At 49.4% G+C, this 19,244-nt stretch overlaps 5 protein-coding genes across 13 annotated transcripts in view; 2 read left to right on the forward strand and 3 right to left on the reverse strand.

Moving 5' to 3' along the window:
* The window catches only part of LOC114779586 (probable 2-oxoglutarate dehydrogenase E1 component DHKTD1, mitochondrial), a 134,204-nt gene that overhangs the window by 27,186 nt on the left and 87,774 nt on the right, over positions 1-19,244 (forward strand). The window lies entirely within an intron of this gene.
* tmem253 (transmembrane protein 253) lies at positions 3,110-7,318 on the reverse strand. 5 transcript variants are annotated; one of them, XM_028967506.1, is made up of 9 exons: positions 7,178-7,318; positions 6,952-7,092; positions 6,562-6,606; positions 6,297-6,458; positions 6,088-6,198; positions 5,742-5,798; positions 5,557-5,667; positions 5,338-5,484; positions 3,110-3,239 (listed from the first exon to the last, which is right to left on the reverse strand). In XM_028967506.1, exons 3-9 carry the CDS (start codon positions 6,565-6,567, stop codon positions 3,150-3,152), a joined length of 684 nt encoding a protein of 227 aa, XP_028823339.1. In that variant the 5' UTR covers positions 6,568-6,606; positions 6,952-7,092; positions 7,178-7,318; the 3' UTR covers positions 3,110-3,149. The 5 variants fall into 5 exon arrangements, with proteins under 5 accessions (XP_028823339.1, XP_028823337.1, XP_028823338.1 ...); XM_028967504.1 differs by having other exon boundaries at positions 6,562-7,092; XM_028967505.1 differs by having other exon boundaries at positions 6,562-7,088; positions 7,178-7,253.
* Positions 7,701-12,162, reverse strand: LOC114779574 (B-cadherin-like). The gene is made up of 13 exons (XM_028967480.1): positions 11,925-12,162; positions 11,495-11,815; positions 11,227-11,380; positions 10,874-11,046; positions 10,109-10,237; positions 9,760-9,945; positions 9,439-9,683; positions 9,217-9,359; positions 8,819-9,040; positions 8,505-8,732; positions 8,301-8,428; positions 8,104-8,223; positions 7,701-8,023 (listed from the first exon to the last, which is right to left on the reverse strand). Exons 1-13 carry the CDS (start codon positions 12,102-12,104, stop codon positions 7,781-7,783), a joined length of 2,472 nt encoding a protein of 823 aa, XP_028823313.1. The 5' UTR covers positions 12,105-12,162; the 3' UTR covers positions 7,701-7,780.
* On the forward strand, positions 13,248-17,670 carry LOC114779579 (chitinase domain-containing protein 1-like). 5 transcript variants are annotated; one of them, XR_003746797.1, is made up of 13 exons: positions 13,248-13,349; positions 13,689-13,807; positions 13,879-14,028; positions 14,102-14,234; positions 14,512-14,556; positions 14,655-14,761; positions 15,236-15,297; positions 15,594-15,686; positions 15,817-15,918; positions 16,232-16,380; positions 16,467-16,547; positions 16,644-16,686; positions 16,761-16,848. XR_003746797.1 is itself a non-coding variant. In XM_028967494.1 (13 exons), the coding sequence occupies exons 2-13, from the start codon at positions 13,697-13,699 to the stop codon at positions 16,857-16,859; spliced, it is 1,179 nt and encodes a 392-aa protein (XP_028823327.1). In that variant the 5' UTR covers positions 13,248-13,349; positions 13,689-13,696; the 3' UTR covers positions 16,860-17,670. The 5 variants fall into 5 exon arrangements, 4 of the variants coding, with proteins under 4 accessions (XP_028823327.1, XP_028823328.1, XP_028823329.1 ...); XM_028967494.1 differs by having other exon boundaries at positions 16,232-16,384; positions 16,761-17,670; XM_028967495.1 differs by having other exon boundaries at positions 13,271-13,425; positions 16,232-16,384; positions 16,761-17,670.
* LOC114779585 (glutamine amidotransferase-like class 1 domain-containing protein 1) overlaps positions 17,821-19,244 on the reverse strand; it is a 3,242-nt gene continuing 1,818 nt past the window's right edge. The window contains exons 6-7 of the mRNA XM_028967512.1: positions 18,078-18,171; positions 17,821-18,002 (exon numbers count right to left, since the gene is read on the reverse strand). Coding sequence (XP_028823345.1) covers positions 17,887-18,002; positions 18,078-18,171 — 210 coding nt within the window. The 3' untranslated portion in view covers positions 17,821-17,886. The remainder of the gene's footprint in view (positions 18,003-18,077; positions 18,172-19,244) is intronic.

Below are 19,244 nucleotides of genomic sequence, written 5' to 3' on the forward strand. Positions count from 1 at the left end.
TAACATGTAGGATTAGGAGTGTCGTCCATCACAGGGGTCACAGGAAAGACAAGTCAGAAGACGCCAAATATCTGTCCCTGGATTTTACCTTAACTCAAGTGAGGACTTCTGCACAAACATCTTACAAAACAATATTCTCAACCGCAGCTTCCCATGAACTCCAATGTCATTTTCATCATGCGTCCTTTCTACCACTCAATATGCAGACAGCTTGGTGAGAACTTTTGGCACAATTATTAGAAAATTATCCACTGGACTGGGGCTCCATGCAAGATCTGGCCTCGTGGCATATCAAGGATAGCAAGGACGGTGAGGAGTCTGCCCAGAACTACACAGGATGACTTAGACAATGACCAGAAGAGAACTGGGACCTCAAAGGTCACCATTAGTAACACGCTACACCGTCATGGCCAGCAACACGTCCAGGCCTGCCAAAGACTATCTGGATGATCCAGAATGGGGTATAGGAGATCATGTGGTCAGATAGAACCTTTTGGTATGAGCTCCACTTGCCTTTTGTCCTTGAAGTTGATTTTAATCATCAGTATTGGAGTGGCCATCATAGCATCTCCAAGAAAGCAGCTTTTGTAGGATGTTCCTAGTTTACAACGGTCAGGGCAAGAACAGTCCAGATAAGAGGACGTTGTTGATGCACGCAGGTAGTGCAGAGGGGTCCAGTAATGGTCTACCCTGGATAATATTGGTGAAAGTCTACACGTGCTTGCATTCGATTGCATCCATGTTAGGATGTTACATGCTGTGTGTACTGCTTTCATGACCATCTTACTTCATGAGGTGTCCGTGGAAATGTGGAGAAATACAGATAACACCTGCCTACCTTGCAACTTGTTCTTTAACGTTAGAATTAATTGTTTGATGCACCTATAAAAATGGAGGACTTGGGCAGAGGACCCTGACCTTCTGTCCATAATGGTCTCTGGTGGGGTGCCCACGTGGCCTTTCTGCAGCTCCCACTATCTACAATCAGACACTTAATATTATTGTGTGATGCGCACACACACGTTGTCCGTCCTCAGACCCTGTCCTGAGACTCTGAGCTAACAGGAGTGTGTTTGAACAGGCAGACGGGGTGAAGAATCCGAGCGCCGTGTGAATTATTAAACCAAATTCTGATTAGAATGTCTGCAGCCGTGGGGAAAACCACAGCTTTTCCGTGTGTGTGTGTGTGTGTGTGTGTGCGAGTGTCGTCTATCAAGGCAGGTGGGGGCTGTTTCACAAAGCAGGAATTATCTGTGGACTCGTCTGTAAACTAGACATCAGGACTGAAACAGAACTCTTATTGGCCAGTCATGAATTTGGCCTTCTAATCAATTCATCTAATGATAATCGGGCGTCGGCAGAGCTGGGGTACTACTGGAAACATTCTCCTCCTGTTTATTTCTTCACCGACGGAACGGACTTGTCATGCATGTCACAGGGCTGTCAGTGAGCGTTGCCATGGTGACAGATGTGTCTTCAGAGGTTCACTGGTTGTTCATACGGCAGCAGAGTCACCTTCATATTTCATATGCACACACACACACAGACACAGTTGTTTAGAAACTGTGTGCTTCCTTCAATCAGTTTATGCAAATGTCCATTACGGACCCATTTGTCATTATTTAACGGGGGAGTGAAATGTTGCTAATGATAAATAATGATAAATGGGGATAAACCAGAGGGCAGAAATATCATTTATAAAACACACAGCAACATGAGGCTAAATAAAAACACATATTTAAACTGAGTTAAAGCTATAGACCGTCCATACGTGTGTGTGTGTGTGTGTGTGTGTCCATGCCACAGGCCAAGCTGTTTAACACCACTGATTTAAATGAGGTATTGATCAGGTAACGAGTGAAGAACAGAGATGAGAGGCGGACTCTCTAACTTGCAGAGAGCAGGAAGAAGAGCAAAGATTCGGACGTTCTGCAGATTTCCTGCCAAATTCACCCGTGTGAGGGGTGGACATCACGCCCATCCGGGATTTATGGACACAACTGGACGCTCAGCATGGACGTACAACTTCAGTAGATGGACATTCCCAGATTCAGATCAGAGGATCGTTTTCTCTCTTTCACAACCATCTCTCCATCCCACCTTGGCCGTAGCTGCCTGTCCTCCTGTCTGCTCATCCTCAACCGGAGATGCTGAAATGGTTTTTATTGTGTATTTGAATACGGTGAATTGTGCTTTTCTGCATCAGAGTGGTGTGTGTGTATAGTTCATGTGTGTGTGTGTGTCATGGTCACCTCTGATTCCGGCGCTTGCTCTGTATTCTGGCTTTTCCCCGTCGCTCTGATATGAATGTGGCTCTATTGTTGGGAAACACGCTCGGGATAATTGGATTCAGGGGGGAACAAAGAGGAACGTTCCCGTTTTCTTTTCTTTCCTCCCGCCCTCCCTCCACGTGGCCCCACCACACTTCTCTCTCATCTTGCTCTTTCTCTTTTCTTTATTCCCCTCTGCAAACCACCTTTATTTTGGTTCTGTTTGCTTTTCTGTACTCTTCAGTCTAGACGCGAATATTTTGAGAGAATGAGGGATGACAGAAAAATATATATTTTTGTAAAGTGCTTCTAACAGCATATCCCACGGTGAAAGGATGGAGGGATGAAGAGCGGGAGACGCTCCTCCCCACCGCCACCATGTTGTCAGTCTAAGTCATTTCTAATGTCGGATAATCAAGGTGAATGTCCCCCCAGCTGCCATTTTCTCACCGCTGTGTTATCTGGGGGGCGGGGGCACCAGCAGGGCGGCCAACGCCGAACGAACAGCACCCCCCGCTGGACACGGGCGGGACTGCCGAGCACCCAAGGCCACGGCCGCCTCACCTGCAGGCCTCCGGAGAGCGACAAAGGAATTACAGGAGGTCCAGAATCCGGAAACCGTCCCCGCACACTGCTCCCCGGGCACCACCCACCAAGGGACGATGGTTAAATGCAGAGGACACGTGTCACCGTGTCACAATGACAACCACTTTCACCTTCATACATCAACGGCGTACACCTCAGAATCTGTACCGTATAAAGTCATTAGGGTCGCGGCCTTTTTGACTTAGTGCTGAGGTCTCAGCTTCTCCCCCTCATAGCTGTGATGGACGCCCGTAGTCTGATTCCTCTGCAGTAATGCGGCCTGCGTGTGTGGGATTAATGGCAGACGGCGGGCTGATTCTCACCTCTCCGCGTTTCAGTCTGAGGAAAGAGCGAATGTGATGAGCGAGAGAGGAGGCGGTCGCCCTGGGAACAGAGAGAGAGAGAGAGGAGATACACGACATTAACACCAGCTCACATTTTACACTTCTCTCCTTCACTACTGTTTTTAACCAAATGCTGCCCCCTACCGAACAAAAGTAAAATATCTTTGTGAAAGTGACGTGGTTGTCATGGTGAGACACTGCAGCACAGCACACGGTGACACGGTGACACGCGTCCACTGTATTTAACCGTCACCCTTGGTGAGCAGGTGGCACCTTCATCAAGGGGAGCTCAGTTGCACCCTGGCGGGTCGTGGTTCGAACCCGCAACCTTCTAGCCCTGATAAAGCCATGACAGGCCATGACAGGGACCTTCATCAAGGGATTCGAACCCGCAGCCTTCTGATTATCGCCAGGCCACCACTGCGCCATGTGACATTTCTGCAGCCGTCTCCGATTTTTCAGCTGATTCTGAAGAAAGAATCCGAGGTGCCTGAGAGTACATCGGTGGCCTGTAAAGGTCGGTTCTCCGGTCAGAACGCTTTTACGGTTACGGCGGAGCGACTTAAAATGCCATAAAATGGCCATCGTAGAAATCCTGCGCTTTGTCCACGAGGAGCCTGTAAACAGCGCTGTCTGCATAACTCATCCCTCCAAATATCCTCTAATGAAGCTTTTAAAGAACACAAGCCTGGCCCTGCAGAACCAGGAGAACTTTGTGAGGACCACGTGACCACATGACCTCGATCTCCATGTAATCAGATGACTTGATAACAGGTCCCATCACACACCTTCCTCTTTTCCCACTCTTCCTCCAGGCCTTTCCGCCTGTTCCGCACTTTAAACAGTATTGATCCCCCCGTCTCATCTCATCACCGGGGTCCCTGCGCACGCTTCACTTTTCATTTGAGGGCAATTTGTTCCTTTTTCTGTTCATCTGTTTCTTTTGAAGGGAAGAAGGAGACTTGATTCACTGCGAGTCCACAGTCGTCAGGACAACGGGTTTCTCTCAATACATTTCTGGCCCATTTACCTGTTTGCTCGTCTGCGTTAATGAGTATTTACTCCACATTAACATACACACACACACACTCACACACAAACACACACTCACTCACACACAAACATGCACACACACTCACACACACACACAAGCACAAACACACACTCACTCACACACAAACATGCACACAAGGGCACACACTCACACACACACGGACATTCAGAGACACTCACGCTCATCCACACGCAAACACACACATGCACACTCACTCACACGGACACTCACGCACATACACACACAAACACACACACTCACAGAGACTCATGCACATACACACACATGCACATACATACAGACACAAACCCACGCACACACACACAGACACTCACACACACATGGGCAGTGGTGGCCTAGTGGTTAAGGAAGCGGCCCCGTAATCAGAAGGTTGCCGGTTCGAATCCCGATCTGCCAAGGTGCCACTGAGCAAAGCACCGTCCCCACACACTGCTCCCCGGGCACCTGTCATGGTGCCCACTGCTCACTCAGGGTGATGGTTAAATACAGAGGACACATTTCACTGTGTGCTGTGCTGCTGTGTATCACATGTGACAATCACTACACTTTTTTTTATTATTATTTATACACAGACACTCATGCACACACACACATATGCACACACACACGCACATGCACACAGACAGAAAGCAATCTGACAGAAATTTGGAAGGAAAAATAATCTATTAGTTAAGATGAAATACAATTAATATTGTATTTTAGAAGAGCGTCTGGCTCTGGGCCTTGGATGAAATGATGATGCAGCGTCTTACATTTGATGAAAGTGGCCTTAAAAAAGGTCTTTAAAAGTCCTTAAACCTGCTTTGAAGTCCTTAAACCACATACGCGTAAATGTTGAGAACACACACAGACACATCAGTTTGAGATGTTTTACTTTTTAAATATTAGCACAAAAACATAATTCCCCCCCCACACACACACACACACACACAGTCATATTAGAGAGTGAACTCCTCTGAATCCATCAGTGGGTGCTCATCTTGTTCCTGAAAATGGGATGAATGGGAGTGACCAGGTGAAAGGTTATGTGTGTGTGTGTGTGTGTGTGTGTGTGTGTCGTTACCTGGAATACCCTGCTGTAATCCGTCCTCTGAGGGTCTCGGTAGCGTCTCAGGCCTCTCCATACCAGGAGGAGTGTGTATAGCGACGCCAGAACACACTGCAGCAGGAAGACAACTGACGTGCCCTTCATCACTGACACGCCCACACGCTGAGGGGGCGGAGTTAACAGAGGGAATGACTGTAGAAACGTTAATAATCACAAACACACACACACACAGACCTGTTTAATTGTGAGTGTCTTGGTGTCGCTGGGCTTCATCAGTGTGAAGGTGAAGAGCGCACACATTCCCAGCAGGAAGCTGAAGATGTTGAGGCCCGTCAGTGTCAGGACCTGCGTTGAGAACAGATTTTAACCCCACGCGGCCGCGGAACTCGACTCCAAGCTGAGAAAACACTCCAACCCACTTTCACTTTATCTGGGTTCTTCTGCAGAACAACGGCAAGTCCACCAGCCGCGAGGAACTGTGGAACCACACACACACACACACAGTGTTACAGAAAGGTGGCGGTGGCCTAGCGGTTAATCAGAAGGTTGCTGGTTCGAATCCTGATGCCACTGAGGTGCCACCGAGCAAAGCACCGTCCCCACACACTGCTCCCCGGGTGCCTGTCATGGTGCCCACTGCTCACTCAGGGTGATGGGTTAAATACAGAGGACAAATTTCACTGTGTGCACCGTGTGCTGTGCTGCTGTGTATCACAATGACAATCACTTCACAAGAAAGTCAACATGGAACACAAGAAAACTCACAAAAAGGCTGCTCCAGACGGGCGTCGTCATGGAGACCGAACAAGCGGAACTCACACACGCGAACGACACGGTGGACAGAATACAGGCCAGAGAGCCGACCAACTGCACCACCTGAGAGAGAGAGAGAGAGAGATGTGGGTTCTGGAACACACAGAGCTCGATGGAGGAGAAACGAACGAATGAACGTTTAAAGTGCAGAACCTTCTCACCCCTGTCACCAGAAGGCGAGTGTTCACTACCGTCATGACCCAGCGGACCAACCGCAGCTCCCTCATTTCAGCCTCACCGCTGCTTGTTGGGGTGGGGCGCGGTTGTGGACGTTCTTTGAAGAACACATGGTAGAGCCCTTCCTGGAACATGTTCTGCGTCATCTACGCACAGGACAGAGAAGGAGGTGACGGCAGGCGGTCATTACTGGAGGTCATCACCGTGACCCCGTCTTCTCTGATGTGGAGGTGGAGATGATGAAGGTACCTGCATTCTGTGTGAGTGTGCAGCCCGGGTTTTTAAAAAATCATCCTGGGGAAGAAAAAAGTAAACGAATTAAAATTCTGCAAATAAAACCAGACAAAATTCTCGTGGATTCAGTATTACTGGTTGATCTTGAAACAGAAAATGGGGGATATTTTCCAAGCAAGACGTGTTCACTAATTTCACTCGGATTTAGTGGTGTGTGGAGTGGGCGTGGCCACGTTTGTGGTGTGTGGAGGATGGAGGGAAACGGAGAAAAAGTTGTAGAAGGGGCCAGGAAGTAGGGGGTGTCAGAGCTGTCAATCAAACCTACAGGCCCCTCCTCCTTTTCAAATGTCCTTTATAAAAACATCATTGAAGTTCACCTTCTGGGTTTAAGAAATAATTACCCACCAACAGAGGTCCTCGCCAACATACATTCACTTCTGAAAATGCTGAAGATACCAACGCTGTGCACCTTACGGTGCCGGGAACATCACGTCTGTGTCCGAAGAGCTGAAGACGTTCGGTGGAATTCTCCGAATCAGATTCTGTCTGTAGACGCTCAGGTCAGCATGACTGTCGAAATCCCTGTTAAATACCGAAAGCCTTTTGCTAAATACTGTAAACACACGTTTACCTTATTTAGATGTAAATCCCGAGTAAAGACGTCGGGCTTGAGACTCCCTTCCGAGACGAATGTGAATGTTGACCCTGTCACTCATTTACTGTCTCTACAGAGCGACTCCTGTGGGGTCAAAGTTCAACATGGATAGTTTTCTCCAGTCTGATGAGGTATGAGCAGAGGTTGTCAGTGGAGGTCTGTGATTGGCTGGATGGATGTCTGTGAAAAACAGAACCACGAGGGCTTCTTCAGAAGCGGAAAGCGGTCCAGATGGAGTTTAGAACTCACACATTTAAAACCTGGAGGATTTGCATTAATTAATGCAATTTTAAAAAAAAAAACATTAAAATATAGTGTTACTGTGGTAAAATTCCAGACATTACAAAGAATCTTAATGAGATAAAAAATCAAATATTTATTTAAAAAATATGTAACACAACAGAGTAATGAAATTGTCATACATTCTATGTACATTGACATTTTTTTACATTTTTTTAAAATAATAACAACTCAGTTGAAGTTTGTCAATGATCTCGCGTACACTTGCACACTTTTTGTGCTTTAATTAGTGTAAAAGCGCAGCTGCACTGCGGGTGAGGTGAAGTGGGCGTGGTCATTTCACACCCACTCTGCTCTGGTGTCCCTGCCGTCTGTGTACATGTCTGCCAGCTTCCTGAACGCTGGACCCCAGTGGGCCAGCAACTGGGAGACCTGGTCCTGGTCCTGGTCCTGGTCTTCCCCCAAGCTGCTGGACTGCAGTGAGCTGAGTGACCCACAGGATGACCCCTGACCTTCATACTCAAACACCCTCACTGTGTCAAATGGCCAGGCAATAGGGTCACCTTCCACCACACACAGGTTCTGTAGAACACACACATACTTCAAATGATTTCTTATTCAACACAACACGTCGTGGTGTCACTGTGTGGGGACACACGCACCTGATGAATGAACCTGCTGATCGCCTGGGTCTGTTTCGGACCAAGTTTGCGGGGGAGAACCTCGTAACACCAAATCTCGGGGTCGTGCATGGCCTTCTGGAGCTGGGAGAGGTCATATACCTGCACACACACACATGTTCAAAATACAGAGAAAATACACTTTCACACAAAACCCGCACACTGACTCCTGTCCTCACCTGGTCGTCCTCCCCCCCTCCCTCTTCTCGGTAGTCCATCAGATGTCCTCTCAACACCTCCTTCACCAGCGGCGCCGTCGGTTTGTGCCCCCTCGTCCTCCGGAGGAAGAGGAGGAGCAGCAGCGGGACTGGGGGGAGAGAACCTGGTCAGAAGCTCCGGTTACCTGGAAATCTGCGGGTGACGTGAGGAGTTAAAATGATCACCGAGCAGGATGACGAGGGCCAGGACGATGGCGGCGTACGCCAGCGGCGCGTGGGACTGGCGCGGGCTGGGCACCGGGCGGGTGCAGGTGAGGGCGGAGCCGCTGCACTGGCACACCTCCGCCAGCAGGGGCCCGTCCCAGTACAGCATGCCGGCGTCGTACACGCGCAGCGCCAGCGGGTACTCGCCGGGCACCACGAAGCGGCGCGGCTTCAGCAGCACCGCCCCGGCTGCGAGAGGGTGAGAGTTGTGACTTGCGGATTTACGACGGAACACCGCATCTGATTGGCTGCTTCTGCAGCTCTTCGTTTTGTACCAGGGTTGGTGCTGACGGTCCAGTTGACGCGGGCGTCGTCCTGGAGCTCCACGGTGAAGGGTCCGGCGTTCCCCGGGCCGTCTCCATCCGTGATGGTCAGGGGAATGGGAACAGGGTCGAGGACACAGAACTGGACAATCTGCTCCTCCAGCTGAGGGGCGTGGTCATTCACGTCCCGCACGTGGATCAGCAAGGTGCCGGTGGCGGTGGCTGGAACCACGTCTAGGTGAACAAGACATTTACAGCATTTACTAGACGGCCTTATCCAGAACGACCAGTAGTTACAGGGACAGTCCCCCCCTGGAGACACTCAGGGATAAGTGTCTTGCTCAGGGACACGATGGTAGTAAGCAGGGTTTGAACCTGGGTCTTCTAAAGACCCTAAAAGACAGATTTACCGTCATCATGTGCCAGGACGATCGCTCTGTATTTCCCGTCCCTGATGTAGGCGGAGCCACGGAGCATCGTCTTCCTCAGCATCACCAGCCCAGTGTCTCTGCCGACCTCCAACCATCCTGCAGGGTCCTCCAGCAGTCGGTACCTGAGGAGATCATACAACACGCCCACTTTTCTCTTTTTTCCTGGTGACTGATGATGATGATGATGAGGCTTCATCTCACCTCACTGCCTGATGTCTGTCCGTATCCGGGTCTTTCGCTCGGAACTGAGTGATCACGCTCCCAACCTGCAGGTCCTCCGGGACGGTCAGCTGTCTCTCCTCGGGCATGAGGACGGGCGGCTCGTTGACGTCCTCCACGATGACGCTGACCGTGGCCGTGGACGTTCTCAGCGGAACAGCGAACGGGAGCCGATTCTTCACGGCCACCAGCAGAGTGAACCTGCGCTCCTGCTCGAAGTCCAGGGCCTGAGGAGGAACGTCACCGGTGGTGGGACGCTGTCCTCATGGCGCGGCGTGGAGGGGCGTGGCGGCGGGTGGTTACCTGCGCTGTGGTGATGATTCCCTCCATCCCGCTGGGCCCGGTGCTGATGTTGAACACGCCCCTCTGGTCGCCTGTAACGATGCTGTAGACGGTGGCGGACTGCGCGGTGAACGGCTGGTCCAGGTCGGTGACGGGTAACCTGGCAACCACGGCGCCCACAACGTTTTCTTCTACTGAGCCTGTGTACTGAGGGCAAAAACCATGAGAAATTATTAGACTTTTTGTTCTGAATTGATATTAATTTATTGAAAATTATTATTGATTATTGATTTCTACAGTCTGGATATTTGCACCCCTGCTTGCTGCTGCTGAATTGTGGGTAAACGTTTAATGTTGATGGGGGACTCACAGTCTGGTGGCTGAATTTGGGGGCGTGGTCGTTGCTGTCGGTAACGGTGATGACGGCCGTGCAAGACGTGGACATGCCACGCCCCTCCAGGTCAGCAGCCTTGATGATCAACTTGTACCTGCCGTGAGTCTGACCAGACAGACAGGCAGCGTGTCAGAGCGTGTGTGTGTGTGTGTGTGTGTCACGTTGTCACATTATTATTGACCAGGTCCCGCTTTCTGCCTGGCCAACTGAGGCGTGGATCCACTAGACCAAGGTCAGATACAGAACATATTCTAGAGCTTCTAGAGCTTCACACTGCCTCCGCCCATTCATCTATTTCCTGTGCCATCCATCCGTACGGGGCAACTCCTTCCACTGTTACTTTGTCCACTTCTGGTGGTGGACATGAAAAGATGGTGGAAAGGATAAATAAATAATTTTATAAAAGGGGCAGTGGTGGCCAAGCAGTTCAGGAAGTGGCCCCGTAATCAGAAGGTTGCCGGTTCGAATCCCGATCCGCCAAGGTGCCACTGAGCAAAGCACCGTCCCCACACACTGCTCCCGGGCCCCTGTCATGGCTGCCCACTGCTCACTCAGGGTGATGGGTTAAATGCAGAGGACAAATTTCACTGTGTGCACCGCGTGCTGTGCTGCTGTGTGTCACATGTGACAATCACTTCACAAAAGAAAAGCTTGGGAACCTTGACCGTTTAGGACCAGGATGAGCATTTTTAGGTCCTGGCCATGGCTGTCTAGACCGCATTGCTGCGCCGGGACACGCACCTCTCTGTCCAGGCCCACCGAAGCCACGCTGACGACCCCACTGACGGCATTGATGGAGAACATCTCGGCGTTGGGGAGTTGTGGGTCCTGCCGCACGATGCTGTAGCGCACCACGCCGTTCTCTGTGGCGGGGTCATCGTCGTCCAGCGCCGAGACGCGCGTGACGGGGTGATCTGGGGGCGGCCGTGGAACCATCGTCATTAATCCCCTTTTTTACAACAGACGCCAGATTACAACTTTCACCTCGGTGCACCGTGAAAAACGCCCTTTTCTCTTCTTATTTGGTCACTTTTTACCAGACTTTTTAACAGCAATATTTCTTCTTCTGGCTGGTCGGGGTTCGGAGAACTGACCCAGCACCGCCGTCTCGCTCACGTCTCCCACGAAAGGGTCTTTGCTGCAGGTGGGCCGGTTGTCGTTTTGGTCGACCACTTTAATGACGACTTCCATCGGGGCTTCAGCGGGACGTTCTTCCTCAGTCCCCGCAACGTAGGCGTGAGCTGTGAGCTGGACAAAGACGTGTCAAACACAGACGTTTTTATGAAAACACGCTACAACAGGTGAGAATGAGGTTTGAAAGGAACATCTCAGCGTTCCTGGTGTTTTAGGAAACGGAGGAACCTTGTACTGCTGCGTTCTCTCTCGGTCCAGGGGCTCGTTGACATACAACACTCCCGTTCGCCGGGCGATGGTGAAGACCCCCTCGGGCGGCAGGTCAGCTCCTGGTCCAGTGATCTTGTAGAGGATGGTCACCTCCCTGGCATTGCTGGAGTGGATCTGAAAGGAGACTCCCTGTTGGTTCTTGCAGGGTTTCTGATGGGACGTTGGAGATGGTTGTCGTACCTGCACCACTGCTTTGGGAAACGGGCCTCTGTCGTTCTCAGGGAAGCTGATTGGCGGGATCACCCAGTCTCTCCTCCTTCTTACCAGCCTTTCAGAAGACTGGAGGGCAGGAAAACCAGGTGTGATGCTCTTATCCACGTAGAATATATGTTCACACTCAAACACACAGGAAGCGGCAAACAAATGATGGTGGTGAACCGATTCCCACCTGCCAGTGGCTGCTGGGTACTGGAGAAGGTCGGCAGTCACACAGGACCAGGACCTGCAGGACGAAACACACGCCTTGAAAATATGAAAAAGAAGACCCAGAAGATGGTGCTGGTGGAAAACATCTCCGTTGTCCAACTTCACGTGGTTGAGAGAAGCTAAAAAAGTGAAGTGTTGCCATCACAGCAGAAGTATTTTGCGCAGGAGTTACTTGATCTGATCGTTTTCCATCCACAACTCTAAAGCTTTTATTCCATGTCTGCAGACGTTGTTAAAAACAGGAGAACGGTGCTGGTTTAGCTCAGAAACCAAACGTTCAGCATTTTTATATTTACTGTAAACAGCGACTGCAACCCCTCCGACAGCAGAATTTTACACGGATTAAACTCACAGAACCAACGGGACTTCTTACAACGTAGATTTCCAGATTTCTCACCTGAAAGAGGAGGACGTGAAGGCAGCAGCGGCTCCTCATGATGCACATCGGTCAGTGATGAATCCTGACGCCTGTAGAAGCTCCTCTGGTCCGTTCCAGCTCCGGGTTCCAACTGATGACCTGCAGACCAGGTTTCACACACTGGGACATCTGAATACACACACACACACACACACACACACACCAAATCATACGGAATTTATACAAATGGCTGAATAAATGAAGTCTTTTTAGATGATGTGGTGCTGGTGGTAGGTTTCCTACCTCATGGCTCCAGTAATGCAGGGAAGAGCTGATATTAAATTCGTTTGTGAGACGGTGGTTTTTAACCTGAACCTTGGTCTGTTGGGTAAACAGCTTCTCGTCTCTCAGGGCAGATCTGACACCCGTCCGTTTACACACCAAACATGGAATGTTGGGCCTGAGCATCCACAAGCATTTCACTGTATGCATTTTAAACATGGCTATATTTATCCCTGGGGTTTCGTGTTACAAACTACCTGACCACCTTTACACACACAAACACACACACACACACACACACACCACCTAATAATAAAAATATATAAATGAATAAAAGCTGCACGTTTCCTCTGTCTGGTTAAATAGTACACTTATTAATAGTAATATTATTACTATTATTACAGTAATATTATCGATAATAATAATTCACTCACTTAGTAGGTACTATCTTTTATTCTGATCATTATTATAATAACTTATTATAATAATAACATATATTATATTATTGAAATATGCACTTTCGTAAGAATCCCTCGTGTGAAAAAAACCCGCTAATTATTGTTGATCTGTTGACTAGATATAATATATACTAGGTATAATAATATATCTATATTATTTACTTTAGTGTGCGAGTCCCGCGCCTTTTATTTTGAAGGCCGGAAGTCGCGCGTCGCCTCGGCTGACGTGTTTCCTGCCGCTGAGAGAGGACAGGCGACAGGCGACACCGACCGCGCAGGTGAAGTCCAGGTGAGGCGGGAATCAGGAGCGATCGGAAGATCTCGGTCTCCTCTCACGTCGATCAGCTTCTGCTCGCCGCTCATTGGTCAGTTTTACTTGTCTACCGAGAGAAGTTTGATCTCTGATTGGTCAGCAGCGCTGCTGCTGTGTTCCGATTGGTCAGCTTTTTGCAGCGCTGCGCTGCTGCTGTGTTCTGATTGGTCAGTCTTTTGCAGCGCTTCTGCATTCTGATTGGTCAGCCTCTCCTGGCACGTGTCACCTGTTTTCAAGTAAACAGTTAATGTAGACGTGAGTGTGTGTTTTTTATGCTGACTGACGACGTGATTTATGTGTTTTATTGAGTGACAGGCACTGAAATGAGAGCGGGGCTCCAGCTTGTGTGCTTGTTCTCCACGTCCATCTTCCTGGTTGATGGAACCTTGTCGAAATCTGACGTTAGAAAGGCCTCCAAGGTCCAGGAGTCGGAGGTGAGCAGGGGAACTCTGTGGGTGTCTGTGTCCTTCGTGGCTCCGTTTATGTGCAGAACCCTGCGTTCCAGACGTCCGTGCCGGAGCTCCCGGCCCAGGAGCGGGGTTTGGTGCTGACGGACCCTCAGTGGCGGGACATCGTGAGGGAGGAGAAGAGGTTCTGTCCCCAGGCTGTGGCAGAACGGAGGTTCCAAGGAGCGGTTCTGGGATACGTCACACCTGTAAGTGTCCTCCAGTGCTGCTCCTTCTCCTCCATGTCCTCAGAGGTTCCTCACACGATCCATTTCCCGTCAGTGGAACTCTCATGGTTACGACGTGGCGAAGCTGTTCGGCCCGAAGCTGACCGGCGTGTCCCCAGTGTGGCTGCAGGTGAGACGCCGAGGCCCGGAGAGCTTCCACGTCACCGGCCTCCACGACCACGACCCAGGTACCTCCACCCTCACCAACGCTTCGAGCTGAGGTAACCAGGATGGCCGAGTCGGACTTAAGATCCAATAGACGCATGTCTTCGTGGGTTCGAACCCCATTCCTGGTAGCCTAATTAAAAACGTTTAATAAGCTATTTTGGATATTTGCTCTATTGTACTATTTTTTGTAAATATAATTTATTCCTCTGGTTTCTCCTTCTGCATTGAGCATGAAAGAATTTCCATGAAAGACTTTCCCTCGAGATAAATAAAGTTCTTCTTACTTCTGCTCGGCAGGTTGGGTGAAGGCGGTGAGAAAGGCCAACAAGAAGAATAAAATCGGTGAGTTGGACCCTTTTCACCAGTCAGAGTGCAGAAGATCTTCTGCTTCAGTGATTTGACGGTGGTTTCCGGGTCTACACCGGTGTAAATGCCCCCAGTGCCCCGCCTGCTGTTCGACGGCTGGTCGTATCAGGACTACCGCAGCGTCCTGGCGAGCGAGGACGAGATCGAGGAGCTGGCCAGGGAGATCCTGGACGTGGGACGGGTGAGGAGACGTTTACGCGGTTTTCCAGGCCTACCAAGTAAACATAGAAAGTTCTGGAAAAGTCACTGAAATCCGATCTACGCTTAATGACGTACGTGGTTCCCGTAAGACGTTTTTTCTACGTTTACAACTACAGCGTGTAAAATTAGAGCCGGTCTGTAGCATCTCTGCCGGCTTCACGTAGTGAACCGCGCCGCGCTTCCATGTTCCAGAACGTCCTCGGCTGCGTGTCTCCTTTTTAAAAGTAAATGTTACTCGGAGGAAGAAACTCCGTCGTTTAACTCCAGCTTTTTTACGGCTTGTCAGAACTTCAGTTGAACAAAATTTTTGTGACTTTTTGTGATTTAAAAAAAAAAAATTCTCCAGATTTGCACAGGTATTTCTGAGAACATTCGGTCATGAAAATTTGCCTCAGAGTCACTGAAAGGTCGTGGAAATTCTTTTGTAAAAATGTAAGAACGCTTCTTCTTGCAGTCTGAAGGCTTTGACGGCTTCACTCTGGAACTGTGGAGTCAGCTTGGAGGAAACAAGAGAGAGTGAGTGGTTGTGTGTGTGTGTGTGTGTGCACTGGGGTGTCCCAGGTTCAAACCCATTTACAGCATTTACCAGACGTCCTTATCCAGGGAGACTTACAATCAGTAGTTACAGGGACAGTCCCCCCCCTGGAGACACTCAGGGTTAAGTGTCCTGCTCAGGGACACGATGGTAGTAAGTGGGATTTGAACCTGGGTCTTCTGGTTCATAGGCGAGTGTGTTACCCACTCGGTGCTCTGGATACAGGGAAATAAATCTAAATGTCTTTGTGTGTGTGTGTGTGTGTGTGTGTGGACAGGGAGCTGGTGCACCTTGTTACACACCTGTGTGAGACTCTGAAAAGCGGGAAACTGAGCTGCGTTCTGGTCGTCCCACCTGCTGTGACTCCGGGGTAACAAACTCACACACAGGCCAGGAATTCAGCTCGTTTAAATAGTGTAAAATGGAGTAATTGCATTGTGTGTGTGTGTGTGTGTGTGTGTGTGTGTGTGTGTGTGTGTGTGTGTGTGCACGCTCCTCAGGTCAGGTCAACTGGGCATGTTTGGTCGGGACGAGTTTGAGAAGTTGTCTCCAGTCGTGGACAGCTTCAGTCTGATGACCTATGACTATTCCAACAGTGGCAGGTCACAGATGCATTTAACACCACACACACACACACACACAAACACACGCATACACACATGAACACACAGACACACACAGACAAACACACGCATACACACACGAACACACACACAAACACACGCATACACACACGAACACACAGACACACACACACACAGTCACCTTGAATCCCCATAAAGCCACTGGCTTCCTCACAGCCACCTTCCAGTTAAAGACTGTGTCATCAGCAGCTCTCTCTGTGTGTGTGTTTGTCGTTTGTGGTTTTTAGTTTAAAATATAGACGACATGTTGTGTTCTGTTGCCGCTCGCCAGGCCGGGTCCCAGCGCGCCGCTGTCCTGGATGAGGACGTGTGTGGAGCAGCTGAGTCCCCACGGCCGCTGGAGGCACAAAATCCTGCTGGGGCTCAACCTGTACGGGCTGGACTTCAGCAGCCAGGGTGGGGCGGAGCCGCTACTGGGAGGCAGGTGGGACGTCGAACACACACACACACACACACACACACACACACACACACACACCTGCGGTAACCTGCACTCTCTTCTTCAGGTACATCGAGCTCCTGAGGGAGTTGAGGCCAAAGCTGCAGTGGGATGATCAGGCTGGGGAGCATTTCTTCAGCTATAAGAGGTGTGGGTGTGTGTGTGTGTGTGTGTGTGTGTGTGTGTGTTGGTAGAAGATGGCTGGTTTACTGGAGGCTGAGCATCATGTTCCTTCCTGTTTCAGGGGTAACGGGGTCAAACACGTGGTTTACTACCCAACACTGAAGGTACGGTCCGGGTTCTCTGTGTTCTGTGTAACTGCAGGTTCAGCTTCTCTGTCCTCATGTCTCCTGTCCCCCAGTCTCTGCAGCTGCGCGTGGACCTGGCAGGGGAGCTGGGCACCGGCATCTCCATGTGGGAACTGGGACAAGGATTGGACTATTTCTATGACCTGTTGTGACTAGGACTGGACACTGTGTCCTCATCAATCATTTCTTTAAATTCATGAACACGCTGGTCTTCTGGAACGTTCCATGGTGCAGCAGCACGTCCCATCAACCAACTGATCCACTTCCAGTTCCTCATTCAACATTTAAAAGTAGAATTTTATCATGACAATTAACCTCCAACTCCTCCCATTTTTTTCTGATATGAAAACGACGTCTCATACAAAAATATTGCTATAGAATCCCAGTCTATTGATCACCAGTCACATGACGCCACGGTCATTCGCGGTCTGCAGAGGTGCATGCTGGGACTGCTGGGACAGACAGCAGGGCGGTCAGGTGCCATATGAGGATGCTGCATGTTCAGATGATATTGATTATGGAACACATGGGCTCATGTGATTAAACTTAATTAACAAAATTATATTTTTACTATTGATTATTTCCATAGAAAATATGAGGATGTCAAGATAATAATGAGATAATTTAGAAAAATATGCAAGTGACTTATCAACAGTATTATATAGGGGTGTATGTATTATATATGGTTGTGGTATTTTATGTGGTGATATTGTATCAATTCAAGGACATCAAATATCAATATTTTTGTACACAGATTTAGTCCAAAATTCAGTTCTTGGTCATGTAGTTCTGGCAGAATTATTAATGTAATGTGTATTTCAGCTGTTTGTACGTTTTCACTGAACTGTAGAATATCGGAATATGTACATGGCAGTGGTGGCCGGTTGCCGGTTCGAACCCCGAACTGCTCCCCGGGCGCCTGTCATGGTGCCCACTGCTCACCAAGGGTGATGGTTAAATACAGAGGACACGTTTCACCATGTCACCGTGTGCTGTGCTGCTGTGTATCACAATGACAATCATGTCACTTTCACTTTACAAAGTATCATGTTATAATCATACTGTGATACGTATAATAATAGGAATAATAGGAAATAATAACGAGAAAAAAAATTCCAACAAAAACCAAATTCAGTTTTATTTTTACTTGATCAATTTGACTGATTATCGGCCCTTCAGCTACCGGCCGCCGCACAGCAGGATGAGGTTGTTGACTGCTGCTGCCGTGGACTGGACATTCTGGCCCGTCACCAGGTGCCGGTCCAGAACCACGTGCAGGGCGTCCTCCTGGCTCGCTGCGAGACGCGATTAGAGTTCGGAACCAAACCTGGACCCAGCCTGGACTCTCGGGTCTGACCGCAGCCCCTCACCCGTAAAAGATCCACCGCTGTCCTTCACAAAGTCCTCCACAACCAGCGGCAGGTCGGCGAAGTCCGGGGAGCGAACCAGTTCAAACACAGACGGCTGTGGGGCAGAAAGCAGAGATGCACAAGTCATCGAATTTCAACCACCATCAGGACCTGGGCTGCCACGATTCAATTAAAATTCGTAATTTTAAATGGTCAGTGTTGGCCTAGCGGTTATGGAAGTGGCCCCGTAATCTGGTTCGAATCCTGAACCACCAAGGTGCCCCTGAGGTCCCTTTGATGAAGGTCCCGTCCCCACACGCTGCTCCCCGGCACCTGCCATGGTGCCAGCTGCTCACCAAGGGTGATGGTTAAATACAGAGGACACATTTCACCGTGTCACTGTGTGCTGTGCTGCAGGGTCTCACAATGACAATCACTTTTTAAAAAATAAACAAATAACCAACCACTAGGGGGCGAACAAAGCATAGACTGAGCAGCAACCTCAAACTGTGACAGAGTGAGACATGCGCGGCTGCAGGAAAGTGTCCCTCATTTGGGGTTGAAAAAGTTGGCATATACACTACAGATATATACACACCTAGATGTCACATTCAGCCTCTCATCATGCATTCATTTGGACAGGGTCCCAAGCTCATTAAACAAGGCTTCTAAACATGTTTACATTTACATTTACAGCATTTACCAGACGTCCTTATCCAGAGCGACTTACAGTCAGTAGTTACAGGGACAGTCCCCCCCTGGAGACACTCAGGGTTAAGTGTCTTGCTCAGGGACACGATGGTAGTAAGTGGGAATTGAACCTGGGTCTCAGGCGAGTGTCTTACCCACTAGGCTACTACCACCCTGCTTCTCCGACGGTACGAGCGAAAAGGCCCGACTTTTACTCCACGTGCGGCAATAATAACGAGCAAATGGAACATTTCATAAGTAAGATTCTATTTTATCATCTTGTATGTTACACCATTTATTCATGTTAGAAACCTGAGCATCTGTCGTCCCACCTTCACCGTACAGGTTGGGCACAGCTTCTGTTCTGACACCTCTACATATTACATAGCTCATTGTCTATAGTTCTATACAAAATGCCTCTGTTTATGGACCTGCCCTGTCTATAGTTACTTTGTCCCCAAATAAGCAGGAAAATGGATGTTCAGCTTTTGTATTATA

Source organism: Denticeps clupeoides, unplaced genomic scaffold (assembly GCF_900700375.1).
Source record: "Denticeps clupeoides unplaced genomic scaffold, fDenClu1.1, whole genome shotgun sequence".
NCBI lineage: Eukaryota > Metazoa > Chordata > Actinopteri > Clupeiformes > Denticipitidae > Denticeps > Denticeps clupeoides.